The 19,507-nt window shown below is 42.4% G+C and overlaps 1 protein-coding gene and 1 long non-coding RNA gene across 2 annotated transcripts; one reads left to right on the top strand and one right to left on the bottom strand.

Moving 5' to 3' along the window:
* Positions 1-25: 25 nt before the first annotated feature.
* Positions 26-15,839, bottom strand: poc5 (POC5 centriolar protein homolog (Chlamydomonas)). Its single transcript, XM_064969928.1, has 13 exons — positions 15,749-15,839; positions 14,965-15,048; positions 9,143-9,296; positions 8,248-8,355; positions 7,860-8,050; positions 6,631-6,807; positions 6,352-6,456; positions 5,627-5,806; positions 4,553-4,724; positions 1,939-2,075; positions 1,437-1,538; positions 942-1,124; positions 26-803 (listed from the first exon to the last, which is right to left on the bottom strand). Exons 2-13 carry the CDS (start codon positions 15,046-15,048, stop codon positions 669-671), a joined length of 1,728 nt encoding a protein of 575 aa, XP_064826000.1. The 5' UTR covers positions 15,749-15,839; the 3' UTR covers positions 26-668.
* Positions 15,840-18,611, top strand: LOC135542775 (uncharacterized). Its single transcript, XR_010456133.1, has 3 exons — positions 15,840-16,205; positions 17,878-18,057; positions 18,205-18,611. It is a non-coding gene; the product is annotated as an uncharacterized LOC135542775 (long non-coding RNA).
* The last annotated feature ends 896 nt before the right edge of the window (positions 18,612-19,507 follow it).

The following is a 19,507-nucleotide window of genomic DNA, read 5'->3' on the forward strand; positions in this document are numbered from 1 at the left end:
TGTATGTAAACTTCTGACTTCAACATCTAATTAGGGAATGGTTTATTATTCGGAGAATATTTGCAATTCATGTTTTATTCATGTTCAAGAATTTACCGTAAAAGTTTATAGTGCAGATTTTGACCAAAACATGAACATATGGCCTTGATACAGTCCTGAAAACTTGACCACAAGTGTTGTTCTCAACACATCATCAACGCAATATTATTTCAAATATGCGATTTCACACAACAGTCAAGAGACTAACTTTCCATCATTTAAAAACAACAAATAAAAAACCAGAAGAAAATACAAAAAGTCATTCACAATAAGAAGTAAAACCAGTGAAAGTCATTATCCAAATGCTCTGAAAAGACAAGGCGGTTCCATCCATCACCATTCTACCTTCCATTCCAGAGTGTTATCATGTTTATTGATTGCATTTGAAAAATTATTTTCTGTAATCCTAAACTTAGTTCTCACAGAAATGGTTCAGGTCATTCATAGTTCTCTCATAGTAGTGAACGTGTGTGTGTGGTTACGTATGTGTAGAATATTTGGGAATATTCAATTGTGCACATGTATCACCTTGACCAAGTCATTGTACGGGAAGACTACTTGTATTTGCATATAAGGTAGTGGAATTTTCCTATGTGAACCATAGGTGATAATGTTGAGTGTGTGTGTGTTTACTCAACCACTTTGATAGAGTGTACGTGGTAGGCTGAGTGTGTTCTGGAGGAACTCTTGCTGCTGTAGGGGCCCTGGCCCTGCTGAGAGGAGGAGCGGGGGAACTTAGCTGCGGTGGCCTGACCCACCGTGAGCTAGGAGAGAGAAAGAGCGATAAGTGAGACAGGTTGAGGTCTGTTCAGCGAAGGTGTGTCTTTCTACAGATCATAAATCAACTTGTCTGGTGATTTTGGTTCATCGTAAAATAGACATGCTTGGTGATGATAGTGTACCTGTGTGACGGGGTGATGGCGCTCCACGATGACAGAGCTCATGGGAGGAGCCACACCCATAACCTGGAGGTTGCTGGGAGCACGTACGGAGCTGGGAGCGCGGAGATCGGCGCGTGCCGTGATGCGAGCGGTCACGGTTTTGGAGGCTTTCTGTTGACCCGATGTGATCACCCGTGTACTGACCTGATACAAATGATGATCATTAAGGAACAGTCAACAAATACGCGTGACCTTTCACTTTGTTTGATAAATGGTGAGGAAAAGGTCACAGTAACCAGAAACAGTGGCTAACACCCTTTTCTCAAACACTTCCCATCGTGGATTTCAGATTGGTTAAAACTCCCTCTAGCCAATGATTACACCAATCGAATGCAATGATTGTAGATCCATGACAGGAAGTGTGCAAGTGCACACTTTAGAAGTGGGGGTATAGAATCGGGACATGGCCATAAGAAGCTCCCAGTGCCATAGACCACAATCAATGCTAGTACTAACCTGTCTGTGGGAGCTTGCAGTGCCCCCTGGTGGTAGGGTGGTGTGGACCACTGTGGTGGAGGGGAACAACTCAACTCTGGAGGCTGGGACATTGGAACCCACCTGACAGAGAGAGTGAGTGGGCAGATATTAAGAGTGCAGGTAGAAGCCCATACACAGGAAAGGAGATGAAGAAATTAGACAAACTGATGCCCTGTAAATATAACAGGCCTATCCAATGTATCACACAGAGGCCTGGTGTGTGTTTGAGGAGTCAGCAGTCATAAACCATTATCTCGAGACAGGCTGTGACTGAACATTGTGTAGTGGCAATTATAAAATACTTTTAGTGAGAAAATGTTTAGTCTTGAGAAAGAATATATACAACTGCAGCAAATGACATGACAATATGTTGTTTAATGATGGCGGAACCTGATCCATAGTAGTAGTGATTGCCATTGCATTTATGGACTGTAACCAGGGTGGGTGTGTGTGTGTGTGTGTGCGCGTGTCAGCATCTCACTGTCTCCTCTGCGTCACTCTGGGACGGTGGTACAGGGGGGTCAAAGTGGACAGGGCTGAACCGAGTGGAGGAGGCAGGCCTTTGCTGGAGATGGGCCAATGAACCGGTGCCAGGATCATCCCGAGGGGGCGGAGCATCTATGGAGGGAAGACCAATAAGAGCAGTCATATAATCATCACAGGCTTAAGTCCTGAAGCCAGACCAGCTTCATGACTGGACATGTGAAAGCTGATAATCAAATAAGCCCAGTATAATCAAATGTAACCAACATAAATCACATTCTGTCATTTGCAGACAGTGGCCCTGTCAATTATAAAACATGAGACAAATTACTGTATGACATTCCAGATTATTCTGATGAGAAAATTTGAATTAGATTTAACGCCCCCCCCTCCCAAAAAAGACAAAACTCAAATCAGACACAGATAAATGTATGTGTTGAAACTAGAACCACTCTAAGTTCGAGCTGAATCTCTAAAATCTCATACATGCATTTGCGGACGACAACCGCCACACCAAGGTTACAACCTCCACAGATCACCATGCCGTCAGCATTTCCAAAGATTTACCATCATCACGCAAGGAGCCAAAGTGTCACACTGCAGAAACAGTGTCTGTGTTTTAGGGTGACAGAGCCTAGGCAATAGACTAATAAACTGAATGCGTGGCTTGATCAGATACAACTGGGGGATGTAGTATAATATAGGGGTGGGCATTCGACATTTTTGGACTGTTCGAGTAAAATATAGATTTTTACAACACAAGGCCCGCACTGTTTATAAGCCAACAGTGCGCAACAATGCCTAATTAAATCATAACCATTACAGATCTAATATAAATATATTAGTACCAGTCAAAAGTTTGGACACACCTACTCATTCAAGGGTTTTTCTTTATTTTTACTATTTTCTACATTGTAGAATAATAGTGAAGACATCAAAACTATGAAATAACACATATGGAATCATGTAGAAACAAAGTGTTAAGTCAAAATATTTTTTATTTGAGATTCTTCAAAGTAGCCACCCTTTGCCTTGACAGCTTTGCACACTCTTGGCATTCTCTCAACCAGCTTCATGATGTAGTCACCTGGAATGTATTTCAATTAACAGGTGTGCCTAACAGGTGTGGAATTTCTTTCCTTCTTAATACATTTGAGCCAATCAGTTAGATTGTGACAAGGTAGGGGTGGTATACAGAAGATAGCCCTATTTGGTAAAAGAACAAGTCCATATTATTTCAAGAACAGCTCAAATAAGCAAAGAGAAATGACAGTCCATCATGACTTTAAGACATGAAGGTCAGTCAATTCGCAAAAAAACATCAAGCGCTATGATTAAACTGGCTCTCATGAGAGCCGCCACAGTAAAGGAAGACCCAGAGTTACCTCTGCTGCAGAGGATAAGTTCATTAGTGTTACCAGCCTCAGAAAACAGCAGTCCAAATAAATGCTTCACAGAGTTCAAGTAACAGACACATCTCAACATCAACTGTTCAGAGGAGACTGCGTGGATCAGGCCTTCATGGTGGAATTGCTGCAAAGAAATAACTAGTAAAGGACATCAATAAGAAGTAGAGACTTGCTTGGGCTAAGAAACACGAGAAATGGACATTAGACCTGTATAAATCTGTCCATTGTTCTGATGGGTCCAAATTTGAGATTTTTAAGATCTATAACTGAATATTTTTCTAAATGAAAAAAGTTGCTAGTACGAAGTTATGCGCATTCAGAGTCTGGAAAAGTTGGTCTCAAATATTGATAATTTGTAACGGGGCTCAATTTGGTGAATTGAAAGACTTGAAACATTTTTGGGGTGTTATCAACCAAAGTCTGTTTTCTTTTCGATATACAGATATTCTATTTAGTTTATTATGCCTGTTCTTTGGATTACCATCTCCACATTGAACACTGTATGCTGATTAATTATGGGGGGGGGGTTATAGCCTAGGCTAACCAATTCTAAATGGCACTAGCAGGGCTAACCAATTCTATATGGCACTAGCAGTTCGCAAAGTAGCCTCAGCGGAAAATAGACGGGACGCAATTCTATTCATAGAATAATTCTAAAACTGCAGCTCGTTGTTGGAACACATATTTTCCTAATTCAATCAACCAGTCCATTTTACATTGGTGATAACATGTTGTCACTTGTCAAGGAATGTATCTTGTGTATCCCATCAGTTAGATATGTTTTTGTAATCATTTATTTCTGTAGGTCTGATGGGAGCTTGTGTGTGTGCACTCTGCACCTGTGTGTAGAGGGAGTGGTGGAATGCATTTGAGTGAATGAGACACAGAGGGGAAAGGGAATTTAGGGAGAAGACTGATGCTCGGCTTGTTTAAAAAAAGAAAGAAACGCACATCTACAAATGGAACACTAGAATCCAAAACATTTGGGACAACATTTCACTTGCCTGTTCTGGCAGCCACAAAGCACATTCCACTAAATAGTTTCATAGCACTTGAAAGGTTTTCACGTCCGTTCGAGTACTAGATTACTCATGCCCATTCCTAGTATAATATACTTCTTTTAACAATCTGTTCTATGAATTAAAGTGTCAGGAACAGAGGGGTTTCTTGACAGAGCCGTGTGTGTGTGCGGGTGTTACTAACCGTGCAGGTCGTGCTCCGCTCGTCCCTCCCCAGTGTGAAACATGCTGAGAGCCTCCATGTTGAGGGCACACACGCCCCTCATAAAGGCCTTCTTCATGGACTCCTCATAACGCTCCCTCTCGGAGTGCAGCCTCTGGATCTCAGCCTGGGCAGCATCCAGCGCTTCCACGTGCTACACGGAGGGAGAGGAAGGAGAGAGAAGAAAGAGGGGGTGAAAGAGAGAGGGGGGCGGGAGAAGGAGAGAGAGGGATTAATTAATTTATCATCATTGTTAACTGTACTGTAATTAAAATGCAAAGGCCACATTGGGGAAAACATAAATAAGAGGACTGGCTCGATTGCAACTGAGGAATGAGGTAGAAGGGAAGCTTGTTTCATTTCCTTAACTCTGAACTGACCACCTACTCCATGCTGCAATTCCTCGCTCTCGCTGTAATAACCATCTCTCTCTCTCTCTCTAATAACCATCTCTCCCTCCATCTATCCCTCTCTAATAACCATCTCTCTCTCCCTCCCTCTATCCCTCTCTCCTTCCCTCTATCTCTCTCTAATAACCATCTCTCTCCCTCTCTCTCTCTCCCTAATAACCATCTCTCTCTCCCTCCCTCTCTCTCTCTCTGCGTGCTAGGCCCACTTCCTGCTCTTGCTCCTCTCCTTCACTGGGCTCAAACTGCAGCCTCCATCAACTAGGCTCACTCACTACTATAGTGCAGCAATTATACATGACCATTATTCGAATCTCTTCACATAGCCCGACACAGAAAAACCTTCAAAAAGGTATATTTGCCATGTAAAAAGCTGAAAGGTGCCAGGCCTGCAGAACTATGCAGTATGGTGAATGACACTATTTCTGTAAGACAATGTTTCCTCGGTTCCTCAGTTGTGTAGTTAGCTTCTGTTCTGTGCTCATGTGAAACGGCCTTCTTCTTTTAGGACAGAACACCATTTCAGAGTGCTGGAACCAGAGATCATATATAATTCTATGGTTGGAACTGTATAGGCCTACTCTATGTTGCAACCTCTGTGTGCGAGTGTGTGTGTGCGGGTGTGTGTGCGCGTGTAGCTCCTCCCTACCTCTGCCATCTTGTCCTCATAGCCAGCTGACAGGCGCACACAGACCTCCTCTGCCCGGGCGCGGCACGCCTTCTCCACCTTCTCCTTCCAGCTCCCCTCGACCAGGTTGTGCCAGCCTGCCCACACCTTCCTCTTCAGCTGCAGACGGTAGTGCTGCTCTGCCAGCCGGGCACTGTGGGCCTGGGGAGAGGGAGGGGAAGGGACACGGGGGACAGGGGGAGGAACATTGAGGAAGACTCTGCTACACACGGGAATCAAACCGACACTTCAGATATTTAGTGAAAAACGAGGTATTAAATACTGTCACATGGATGCAAATATCACTTATTTAACCCATGAATATCAGGCACCGGACCAATAATACTACATGTCATTTAAAAAATCACAAGTGGAAAATCTAAGTGTGAAAACGTAATGTATGCATGTTCAATGTGATGCGACATGGTAATGCATGTGTCGGTTAATCATGCAGAGATTCAGGATTTGCATAACCCTGCTGGAGTACTGTCAGCACTTAAAATGTACACTTCCCCTAAGAATGTTATGACATTCATTTCACAGAATAGACATGTGCAACTCATTCCTTGGTTAAAGGGGTGAGCTGTCATTTAAAAAACAGACATTAAGATGCAGTGCGCCGTATACGTGTGTCCCGTACAGACTGTTCCCCATCTCAACCACACCCTAGCCCTCTGAGGGAGACCCCTCTCCCGCCGGTCTCTCACCTGCTCCCTGGCTTCGCTGTGCTGCAGTCTCCAGTGGGTGAAGGTCCTCATCAGCTCCAGCCTCTCCCTCTGTCTGTCCACAGCCTGGCTCAGGTTCACTATCACCTACAAGAAAAACAATACACGTCACACACACGATGCCTCACACACTCAATTCATCATAACACACCAACACTGTTGAAGAGAACTGTATGGCTTGTCTTTACATAGGTAAGACCCTACCAGTAGCGGGTGTGTGGTGCGGAGGTGTGTGTGGTATGATATGCGTAGACTGCGTACCTCGTCCTTCCTCTGGTTGGAGGTCTCGTAGGTGTGGAGCAGTTCCTTCAGGCTGTCCATCTCTGCAGTGAGGCCTGCTATAGAGGCAGCATGCTTCTCCCTCTCCTTCCTCACCTCCAGCTTGTGCTGCTCCATGAAGACCAGCTTCCACTTCCTCAGCTCCATCAGCACGTTGGCCTGGGGTGGAGAGACAGGGATGGAATGGTTTAACAAAGAAACATAGCAGTCCACTTCCTCAGCTCCATCAGCACGTTGGCCTGGGGTGGAGAGACAGGGATGGAATGGTTTAACAAAGAAACATAGCAGTCCACTTCCTCAGCTCCATCAGCACGTTGGCCTGGGGTGGAGACAGGGATGGAATGGTTTAACAAAGAAACATAGCAGTCCACTTCCTCAGCTCCATCAGCACGTTGGCCTGGGGTGGAGAGACAGGGATGGAATGGTTTAACAAAGAAACATAGCAGTCCACTTCAACAGCACAATAGAGATACTGAATCACAAATGACAAATCAAGAATCAGATGATCATTTAGGAAACACATCACTGAAAGCGAAATGTAATAAGCGCTGTAGATGCGGTAACGAGGTCAATGGAACGCAGGCCGTGAGGGATAGAAGAGGGACGCCAGATTGGCGCACATTCAACAAATCTGATCTAAGAAAGTGGATATTGGTCAAATCCGTCATGATTGATGCATCGTAACAGGCTGTTACGTGTGTGTGGTTACTGAAGTCAGATTTGGATTTATTTGGCTGTTTTCGACTGCATAACATTTAGAAGTAGTCCCTTTTCAGGTTTAGAAATGACTGCTAAATGCAGTTCATATAGGCAGGTAGCATCGCTAGAATAGAGAAATCGGTGGTGGTAGTCAAGTGTTTTTAAACTGCAATGCAGTTGATTGGTGACGATGACATGAACATTTTATTGGGTTTGACATCCATACAAGCATTATACTCTGATTTCTACCTCAACATAGTGTGAAATACACATATAAACAACAGCCTAAATGTACGCTCATTTTGCTGGGGTGCAATGAGGAGATTCGGGATCTTCCCATCCCCATGTGTTTCCATTGTTTTGGTCGAGTACCCCTGGCCTCTTTACCGCGTCTATCAGGTCAACAGAACATAACCCAAGAACACAGCCTCATAAGGATCTATTCTCACCAAACTAAAACAAAATCGCCAGACATTGAATAGACAGACAATAAAGAGGCAGGGCAAGCTAACCTTGAGCTTGTCGCTCCAGGTGTCCAGGAGGTTCTCCATCTTGTTCAGGTTCTCCTCAGAGACAAACATCTCTGTCACCACGGTGACCAGGGGGTCTGGACTGCCGTGTCTTGAGCTCTCCGACGGCGTCGGCAGTCTGTCTGAGTGAGCGTCTGAGACAACAGATGACCTGCCAGCCATCTCTTCATTACCTGGAGGTCAAGAGACTGGGTTGATGTTCTGCACTCAAACCTGATAAAGAACCACAGTGGTCCCAAAGAATGTTTGATGCTCTGGGAGCATCAAAATAGTATACGATAATTATACATATCCCATGCCTGTTCTGTCTCATGGTCTTTATAATAATGCTTTTTATTGGACTATAGTTATAAAGCATGTGTGTATTTACCCTCAAAGGTGTGTGAGTGTGCCCTGGGCTCCACCATAAAAGGGGAGGCCCGCGCTGACCTCACTCCCCTGCTAGAGCGTCTCCCATCTTCAGCTTCAGAAACTGAGCCTGAGAGGCAGAGAGAGCCGGAGAGAGAAACAGTGATAGAGAAACAGAGAGTGCGTGTGATGGTAAGAATACTAAGTAAGAAAACTCTGGCTCTTCATCCAGGAATGCATTTATGGCAATATCTTAATTAAACCCTGCAGTGAGAAGAAAAAAAGTCTGTACTCTAAAGAGCAGTTTGGGCAGGATGCCAGCATATCATTACCAGTCAGGCGCACAAAATCCTGCCTGCTTTTAACATCCCAGTACACTACTCCATGACAGTTTAAGCTCTACAACTGAGAATGCCATGGTCTGGAGGAAAGACTGATAGACTGGGTGTAAGCTGTGTGTAAGCTTGCTTGTGGCAGGGAACAGAGAATGAATGGCTCTTCTGATATTAAATAGAGAAGCTCAGACACCTACACTCCTGTAATGTACGGTCTGATATCATTCTCAGTTATATGATTAACTAGTAGTGTCAATGCCTCTCAGTCTGTGTTTTGGGACAGGTCTTGGCTATCATCAAGCAGTTAATCTCTCCATGTCAAGTGTTTCGGTACTTGTGAAATACACATGGAACATTCAACAGCTTGTTGGGCTTGGTGCAATCGAGTCTGTGTGTGCCCGGGTTAAAAGACACCGACAGAGAGAGAAGCATTTCTTAACAGAAAGACCCAAAGCAGGAGAGAAGCCAAATCCTTTACGACAGTGGATCATTTGAAGGGAGCAATGTGGAGGGCCTCAAGCTGTGTGTCTGTCAGAACGGCTTAGTGTAACAAGTGTGTGGGTGAGCAGCGGCCCACTGTACCTGCTGAGCGATGGGACCTCGCGTCATCATTTCCACGGGAACCCCGTCCATCCGCAGACAGTTGTGAGGCACTCAGAAGCTGCAGTTGAGTGGCGGGCTGCGGGTCATACTTAGGAGTGACCACTGCGTAGCGGAGAAGTTCTTCATATTCATCCTGTCAATCATATGAGAAGAGACATTGAAACGGGGCGGCAGGTAGCCTAGTGGTTAGAGCGTTGGGCCCGTAACCAAAAGGTTGCTGGATCGAATCCCCGAGCTGACAAGGTATAAAAAAATATGTTGTTCTGCCCCTGAACAAGGCAGTTAACCCAGGGGATGCATCATTGTAAATAAGAATTTGTTCTTAACTGACTTCCCTATTTAAATAAAGGTTTAAAAAAAATGTAAATGTGAATTAAAATAATGTGTGAATAAAGTTCTGCTTACTGCGTAGATAGGTTATCACTAGTTAACACAGCAACAAAGCTCCCACCCTCATCCGACCGTGAGGCTGCCTGAGAAACCAGCCCATTCAACATCACCAGTTGTCATCATAGGCAACACTATGGTGAGAAACATTTTGGTTCCCAAGGCAAAAACCCTGTGCTACACGAGTACAGGACATCACAAGGCTGCTTCTACGACAAATGCTGGGAGCTGACACTGTCGTAGCCCATGTGGGGTCAAACGACGTCAGGCGGGCTAGTTCGGAACATTTGAAAATGGATTTTAAAGAACTGATTTTAGCATTAAAAGACTCTAAAAAGTGGTCAATCATTTCAGGTCCAGTATCATCGTTGGGCCGCAGGTGTGAAAGATTCAGCAGACTGCTGGCATTACACATCTGCCTAAAAGACTACTGTAGCTCTGCTGGAGTCACTTGTATAGATAACTTTGATACCTTCTGGAAATAGAAGATACTCTACAGGAATGAAGGATTCCATCCAAATCATCTTGGCTCCTGTCCATGCATTTCAAGGCTGCGTTGAAACAATGACTGTTCAATGATCCAAGACCAGCTCAGTTAATCCCTACCATTGAGACAATGAGTTGTCATAATGCTGCATCAAATGTACATGATCCTAGGGGCATTGGCAAACACAATGTAAGTACCTTCATTTATGTACCCAATTGCACCGAATACTTCTGTTTATCCTACAGCTATTGTAAGCAGTAATCATGGTTAGGTTAATAGGTTAATATGCCTCACCTAAAGCCCATTCTTGTGGGAAGCAGCTATAGCCCACCAAGTGCTAACAGTCAGTATCTGGATAATATGTATGAAATGCTTGATAATGTACGTGATATCAACAGAGAAGTATATTTTCTGGGTGATTTAAATATTTACTGGCTATCATCAAGCTGCCCACTCAAGAAAAAACTGCAAACTGTAACCAGTGCCTACAACCTGGTTCAGGTTGTCAGTCAACCTACCAGGGTAGTTACAAACAGCACAGGAATTAAATCATCAACATGTATTGATCACATGTTTACTAATGCTGCAGAAATTTGCTTAAGCAGTATCCAAATCCATAGGATGCAGTGATCACAATATAATAGCCATATCTAGGAAAACCAAAGTTCCAAAGGCTGGGCCTAATATAGTGTATAAGAGGTCATACAATACGTTTTGTAGTGATTCATGTGTTGATGATGTAAAGAATATCTGCTGGTCTATGGTGTGTAATGAGGAGCAACCAGACGCTGCACTTGACACATGAATGAAATTGCTCATTCCAGTTACTAACAAGCACGCACCCATTGGGAAATTGACTGTAAAAACTGTTAAATCCCCTTGGATTAATGAGGAATTTAAAAACTTTATGATTGAGAGGGATGAGGCAAAATGTATGGAAAATAAGTCTGGCAGCCCAACTGATTGGCAAATGTATTGCAAATTAAGAAATCATGTGACTAAACTAAAAAATAATAAAAATAAACTATACTACGAAACAAAGACAAATTAGATAAAGAATGATAGTAAAAAGCTTTGGGGCACCTTAAATTAAATTATGGGAAAGAAAGCCAACTCGACTGCATCATTCATTGAATGAGATGGCTCAATCATCACAAAGCCCACTGATATTGCCAACTACTTTAATTACTTTTTCAATGGCAAGATAAGCAAACTTAAGAATGACATGCCAGTAACAAACGCTGACACTACACATCCAAGTACAGTGCCTTGCGAAAGTATTCGGCCCCCTTGAACTTTGCGACCTTTTGCCACATTTCAGGCTTCAAACATAAAGATATAAAACTGTATTTTTTGTGAAGAATCAACAACAAGTGGGACACAATCATGAAGTGGAACGACATTTATTGGATATTTCAAACTTTTTTAACAAATCAAAAACTGAAAAATTGGGCGTGCAAAATTATTCAGCCCCTTTCAGTGCAGCAAGCTCTCTCCAGAAGTTCAGTGAGGATCTCTGAATGATCCAATGTTGACCTAAATGACTAATGATGATAAATACAATCCACCTGTGTGTAATCACGTCTCCATATAAATGCACCTGCACTGTGATAGTCTCAGAGGTCCGTTAAAAGCGCAGAGAGCATCATTAAGAACAAGGAACACACCAGGCAGGTCCGAGATACTGTTGTGAAGAAGTTTAAAGCTGGATTTGGATACAAAAATATTTCCCAAGCTTTAAACATCCCAAGGAGCACTGTGCAAGCGATAATATTGAAATGGAAGGAGTATCAGACCACTGCAAATCTACCAAGACCTGGCCGTCCCTCTAAACTTTCATCTCATACAAGGAGAAGACTGATCAGAGATGCAGCCAAGAGGCCCATGATCACTCTGGATGAACTGCAGAGATCTACAGCTGAGGTGGGAGACTCTGTCCATAGGACAACAATCAGTCGTATATTGCATAAATCAGGCCTTTATGGAAGAGTGGCAAGAAGAAAGACATTTCTTAAAGATATCCATAAAAAGTGTTGTTTAAAGTTTGCCACAAGCCACCTGGGAGACACACCAAACATGTGGAAGAAGGTGCTCTGGTCAGATGAAACCAAAATTGAACTTTTTGGCGACAATGCAAAACGTTATGTTTGGCGTAAAAGCAACACAGCTCATCACCCTGAACACACCATACCCACTGTCAAACATGATGGTGGCAGCATCATGGTTTGGGCCTGCTTTTCTTCAGCAGGGACAGGGAAGATGATTAAAATTGATGGGAAGATGGATGGAGCCAAATACAGGACCATTCTGGAAGAAAACCTGATGGAGTCTGCAAAAGACCTGAGACTGGGACGGAGATTTGTCTTCCAACAAGACTGATCCAAAATATAAAGCAAAATCTACAATGGAATGGTTAAAAAATAAACATATCCAGGTGTTAGAATGGCCAAATCAAAGTCCAGACCTGAATCCAATCAAGAATCTGTGGAAAGAACTGAAAACTGCTGTTCACAAATGCTCTCCATCCAACCTCACTGAGCTCGAGCTGTTTTGCAAGTAGGAATGGGAAAAGAAATTCAGTCTCTCGATGTGCAAAACTGATAGAGACATACCCCAAGCGACTTACAGCTGTAATCACAGCAAAAGGTGGCGCTACAAAGTATTAACTTAAGGGGGCTGAATAATTTTGCATGCCCAATTTTTCAGTTTTTGATTTGTTAAAAAAGTTTGAAATATCCAATAAATGTCGTTCCACTTCATGATTGTGTCCCACTTGTTGTTGATTCTTCACAAAAAAAATACAGTTTTATCTTTATGTTTGAAGCCTGAAATGTGGCAAAAGGTCACAAAGTTCAAGGGGGCCGAATACTTTCGCAAGGCACTGTATATCGGACCAAATTTTGAAATCCGTAAAGCCAGTGTGGAAAAAGGCGAAAAATGTTTTGTTGTCTATCAACAATGATAAGCCACCAGGGTCTGACAATCTGGATGGAAAATGACTGACGATAATAGCAGACGATATTGCCACATCTTCAATTTAAGCCTACTAGAAAGTGTGTGCCCTCAGGCCTGGAGGAAAGCTAAAGTCTTTCTGCTACCCAAGAATAGTAAAGCCCCCTTTACTGGCTCAAATTGCCAACCAATCAGCCTGTTACCAACCCCTAGTAAACTTCTGGGAGAAATGGTGTTTGACCAGATACAAAGCTATTTCCCAGTAAACAAATTGACAACAGACTTTCAGCAAGCTTATAGGGAAGGACACTCAACAAGCACGGCACTTACACAAATTACTGATGATTGGCTGAGAGAAATGTATGATAAAATTATTGTGGGGGCTGTCTTGTTAGACTTAAGTGCAGCTTTTGACATTACCGATCATAGTCTGCTAATGGAAAAACGTATGTGTTATGGCTTTACACCCCATGCTATAATGTGGATAAAGAGATACTTGTCTAACAGAACACAGAGGGTGTTCTTTATTGGAAGCATCTCAAACATAATCCAGGTAGAATCAGGAATTCCCCAGGGTAGCTGTTTAAGCCCCTTGCTTTTTATATTTTTTACTAACGACATGCCACTGACTTTGAGTAAAGCCAAAGTGCCTATGTATGCGGATGACTCAACACTATACATGTCAGCTACTACAGCACTTAAAGAGCTGCAGTTAGTTTCAGAGTGGGTGGCAAGGAATAAGTTAGCCCTAAATATTTCTAAAACCAAAAGCATTGTATTTGGGACAAAACATTCACTAAACCTCAACTTAATATTGTATTAAATCATGTGGAAATTGTGCAAGTTGAGATGACATAACTGCTTGGAGTAACCCTGGATTGTAAACTGTCATGGTCAAAACATATTGATACAAAAGTATGTATATGTCCATAGTAAAGCGCTGCTCTGCCTTCTTAACAACACTATCAACAAGGCAGGTCCTTCAGGCCCTAGTTTTGTCACACCTTGACTACTGTTCAGTCGTGTGGTCAGGTGCCACAAAAAAGGGCTTAGGAAAATTACAATTGGCTCAGAACAGGGCAGCACAACTGGCCCTTGGATGTACACAGAGAGCTAATATTAATAATATGCATGTCAATCTCTCCTGGCTCAAAGTGGAGAGATTGACTTCATCACTACTTGTATTAATGAGATGTATTGACATGTTGAATGCACCGAACTGTCTGTCTAAACTACTGGCACACAGCTCAGACACCCATGCATACCCCACTATACATGCCACAAGAGGTCTCTTCACAGTCGGCAAGTCCAGAACAGACTATGGGAGGTGCACAGTACGACATAGAGCCATGACTACATGGAACTCTATTCAACATCAAGTAACTGATGCAAGCAGTAAAATTAGACTTAAAAAACAGAAAAAAACACTATATGGAACAGCAGGGATTCTGAAGCAACACAAGCATAGGCACAGACACATGCATTCACACATACACACGATAACATATACACACTATACACACACATACACATGGATTTAGTGCATATGTGGTGGTGGTGGAGTAGGGGCCCGAGGGCACACAGTGTGTTGTGAAATCTATGAGTGTATTGTAATGTTTTTAAAATTGTATAAACTGCCTTAATTTTGCTGGACCCCAGGAAGAGTAGCTGCTATGGGGATCCATAATAAATGGCTAAACCCCACATATTTCTACAATTTCTTCTTAAAATCTGATTTTTAACCAAACCTTAACCCTTACCACACTGCTTACTTTGTGTCTAACCATAACCTTAAATTAAGACCAAAAAGCTCATTTTAGTTTCCATGGATTTTTACGATATTGACTTGGTGGCTGTGGTAACTTCAATTGCAACCTCATCAAAACAGTCGACTGATGAGTTTTAAAACATGAAGAATTGTATTTCTCTTCATGAACACATCTCCATAAATCTGTAAAAGTAAGTGCTTTGTTACCTGCAGCTCAGAGGAGACAGAGCTGCCCTGATCTGAGTCCCCTGGCAGAACTGGACTGCTCGGATCCCCTTCATCTGAGGACATCTGAGGAAAGATACATAAAAATGCAACTGGTTGTTTTAACAGGAAAGGCACTTGGAATGGTCATCTGCTGAAGTCAGATAGCATGATGACAAATACTACATAGCTCATTGAGATGTAAACCAACTACATAACTACTGTACTATATTCAAAGATTCAGCCGAGAAGAAGGACCAACATAAAGGTAGCTAAGGTTAGGGTCGTCTCGCGAGGACAGCCTACAGAATCTCGTTTGGTGATTGTCAGGGTTCGTGCTATTCGGAATCCTTGTCGGGAAGTCCCTACCCGTTGAAATGTAAATGTTTACAGTACGGTTTATGGTTAGTCAGAGTATCCCAAACTCCTGGGGCACGTTTTGGTTTTTGCCCTAGCACTACGTCCGTGCTATCCTTGGAACGGCCCTAACGTTACCCAATTGAAATTTACATTTTAAATGGTTAGGTAAGGTTTACTGTAGGGACGTCCCTAGGATCCCGGATAGCACAGACCATGTACATTTTGATCAACATCATTTAGGCTAGCTAGCTGGCTTTAATTTAGCTAACGTTAACCCGTATCAGTTCGCTAAATTAGCTAGCGTAGTAAACACAGCTAGCTAACAGTAGCGATAGCAAACTAGCGCTTCCACACACACACGATGCAGCTTTGGAACGAATTTGTCTAATTTTGTCTTATATCACGTCCACATTTGCAAAAGTGTTACCTTGGTGCTTTGGAGTATATCGAACTGCCTTCGTCTTGCGTTTGTTTTGTATTATCAACTTGTAGATCTTGACAGTTTCAAATCGCTAGGTTTGCGTTTCAAACTGGCTAATTTTACAACAATGCGAGATTAGATTGGTTACTGAGTCGAAGGTCCCTACTAAACGACTTTTGATTGGGCAGCGCGTTTCTCTGGTAACAGTAAACGGAAACAACATTGAACTCGGTGTCGTCTAAAATGATGGTCATGTACTTTTGCGTGTCATGTTGTAACAATTGGATTTAACTAGATAACTAAATAGCAAGTTGTAGTAGCGCCATACGTTTACAATACTAGCTAGCTGTATCGAGACAGACTATTTGATGACAATGGATTTTACTCCATATTATATGCCTAAATGAATTAGTGAGATCTGGAGCCATGCTTGCTAGTTGCTGGTATTCTTCGCTGATCAGAGGTAAGCTACTGTAATATTTAACTCCAGCTAGTAAACAACTTGTACTGTAACTTTAGCTGCGTTGCCAGTTGAAATTGATCTGTCAATGCTCCTATCTCATTTGTCATTAAGCAGAGCAAAACACCTTGTGTGTGTCCATTCTTCTTTGATATGGCAGTGGTGGCAGCAGCACTGGCTGGTTTAGTAGCCTGCAGACCATTGCCTTGGTTAATTCATGAATTAAAACAATCAGTCCCACTTACCTGTCTGAAGTAGGTATATGTCTTTGGTGAATACCACCACCCTGAGAACCTGCCTGTTGACATTGTTGTGCCTGTCAGTTGGGAAACTACTGACACATAGCTAGGTTCACCTGTACAAACGAAGACAGAAACGCCTTTGAGGTCATAAACCTCATGCTTAATAGCATTAAGCCCCATATGTTGCAGAGGCCTGGCAGACTGGAATGGAGGCGGGACAGACTCAAGACAGCAGAGACATATGGTCCCTCTTGGCCATGGCAGAAATGTCTGTTACTCTTGGACTAGGACCTCCTTACCACCTGGATGTGCAGTGAGAAGGCTGCTATGGCACTGTCATACACAATGCTAGCAGCATTGTTATGATACTTGTGGCATTTCTTTGAATTAGATGCATGAGGGAAAACACTGTAATGCCATGTGTGTTGGTGTCATTGAGATTAACTGGGCTATTCTGCCAAGGAGGAAGAGTAGTCCAAAAGGGTGCTTGATAACTCCCCTAAGTGGCAACGCATAGGTTACTCTGGCTGAGGAGGAAGTGTGTATTTCAGGTCACTATTAACATATGGTCCAGAAAACAATTTGATAAGACATGATAAAGTATGCAATAAAACCACATTGATCAGTTTTCAATGAATAGTTTGCCAACAGTTAATCAAATGGCTACATGGACTATTTGCATTGACCCTCCCCCCCCTTTTCTCTCTTGCGCTGGCTCTATGCAAACTGGACACACACACACACACACACACACATGCATATTGACACCACACACACTCACACAACCTCAGATTGAGGGGTTGGGTTAAATGTGGAAGACATATTTCGATTAAATGCATTCAGTTGTGTAACTGACTAGGCATCCCCTTTACACACTCTTAACATACGCTGCTGCTACTCTGTTTATGATCTATCTTGATTGTCTATTTACTTTTACCCCTACATATGTACATATTAACTTAATTACCTTAACTACCTTGTATCCCTGCACATTGACTCGGTATCGTTACTCCTTGTACATAGCCTCATTATTGTTATATATTTGTGTTGCTATTTCCTTTTTTTTATTGAGAATTTTTTTCTAAATTTTTAAGTCTGCATTGTTGGGAAAGGGTTTGTAAGTAAGCACTTTACGGTAGAGTCTACACCTGTTGCATTCAGCGCAAATACGATTTAATTTAATTTCATTATTTAGCATTTTGTTCTGATGATTGACAGAATTCAGTAGCTTCACAGAGATGACCTATTTCCATTTTACAGATGTCTCTTTGAAGATGATTTTGTCACCAGATCTTTCTGTAGCAGCCTCCCTGCCCTTTATGATGGCATTAGTGAGCAGCTGCTAATTTGGTATGCTTTTCTGCAGTGGTAAGATATAACAGAACAAGGCATGGGTACATGATAAAATAATCCTTACATTGTGTGTGTGACAGGAATGAACTAAAGAAAATAAACCGTCACAAGAGACACAATGTCACAATGACAAGTGAAATGAAGCCGGAAATGCACCTCCACCCCCAATCCGAGACTGTATACCCTGTTTCCAACAGACGATGTGGTTCAGGGATTGGACTACAGCCACACTAAGACACTCAAGTCATCATCGGATACTAGTAAGCAAGTGTGTGTGTGTGGGTGGGTCAAACAATATCACTATTATTCACTGTTCCTATGGTACACATTCATTTCTACACATAGAATAGCTGATATGTTGTCCCTTCTAGAAATCAATGGTAATTGCTGTGTTTTGATCCTTACAGGCATACAAGAGAAAGAGTTGGCGCAGAAGATAATGCTTACCACAGGCAGTGCAGTGCCCTTTCTCAAAACACTCATTCTTGTATTGGAAAGAGGTTATAAACTACAGTTGATAGGGGTGAGATTAAACTGTGTATTACCGTGTATTACTAGATCCCATTTGTAAATGCCACCTTTGTTTGAGATAGAGGAAATGCACCTGGGCCTGTGTTGAAATGGGATGCAGCTCACATCCTCTTCTAGTCTGTAAGAGGTTCAATCTGTTCCAGGACAATAATCACAATCCATTTGACTTTCCTCCCCCTGGTATTTTAGCTCAGGTACGTGAGACTATTCAGGACCTTGAAATAGTAGACAATAGAGAAATTAGAGAATAATGCCCGGGGCTAAAACTGATTGAAAAAGTATTATTCGTGTTTTGGCTTATGTTTGATTGTTTAATTCTGTACGTTGATAAAAAAGACATCCTTTGTTTATACATTAGGCAGATAAAAGAATCCATGTGGATAGAATGAGCTGGAGAAGACTTCTCAGAACAGAGTGCCATAGAGAGGATGGCCTATGCTCCCAAATGAGCGATGGGTCAAAGTAAGTAAGTACGTTTGTTTATACCTTTCGCCTACCTGATGCATGTACAATGTACAGCATTTAGGTCCTATAATTACATTTGCTATACTACTGTAATAAACTATAAAGTAACTTAACTTTCTACAAAATTGCTGCTGCTGCCTACAATCGATTCTCTGCAGACTCCTGACAACAACTACAATGTGCTATCTTCAATCATAATGATATCAACCGATTCTCTGCAGACTCCTGACAACAACTACAATGTGCTATCTTCAATCATAATGATATCAATTCTCTGCATTGACAACAACTCAATGCATCTTCAATCATAATGATATCAACCGATTTTCTGCAGACTCCTGACAACAACTACAATGTGCTATCTTCAATCATAATGATATCAACCGATTTTCTGCTCAAATCCGACAGTGATGATCTCTCATACAAGACAATGGTGATAATTGTCAGGGGGGCGCTTTTCTTAGCTGCCTGCTGTTTCCAGATTAGTTTTGATTACCTGTTGGCGATATTGGACATCCCCCTCAGGCTAAAGTCATCTATCACATCACGACAGCAATAACACCAGTGTCCTTTTGCATTCATGATGCTCCTTTCCCATACATTCACTGGGGTTGGCGTCTTGGTCTTGTGCCTGTAAATATGGAAACGCTGTCTCCGTTCATGTAATGTAAGTATACACTCCCTGGCAATTGTGTAAGAGAGGGATAAAGGCCA

Source organism: Oncorhynchus masou, chromosome 1 (genome assembly GCF_036934945.1).
Source record: "Oncorhynchus masou masou isolate Uvic2021 chromosome 1, UVic_Omas_1.1, whole genome shotgun sequence".
Lineage (NCBI taxonomy): Eukaryota > Metazoa > Chordata > Actinopteri > Salmoniformes > Salmonidae > Oncorhynchus > Oncorhynchus masou.

What these genes read in the sequence shown, in the direction of transcription:
- poc5 (XM_064969928.1), bottom strand. Translation starts at nt 15,048, where the DNA reads ATGTCCTCAGATGAAGGGGATCCGAGCAGTCCAGTTCTGCCAGGGGAC. An exon ending in ACACTCACACACCTTTGAGG is followed by an intron (nt 8,051 to 8,247) that starts GTAAATACACAC and finishes CTTGACCTCCAG; the next exon opens with GTAATGAAGAGATGGCTGGC. An exon ending in CCTGGAGCGACAAGCTCAAG is followed by an intron (nt 6,808 to 7,859) that starts GTTAGCTTGCCC and finishes TCTCCACCCCAG; the next exon opens with GCCAACGTGCTGATGGAGCT.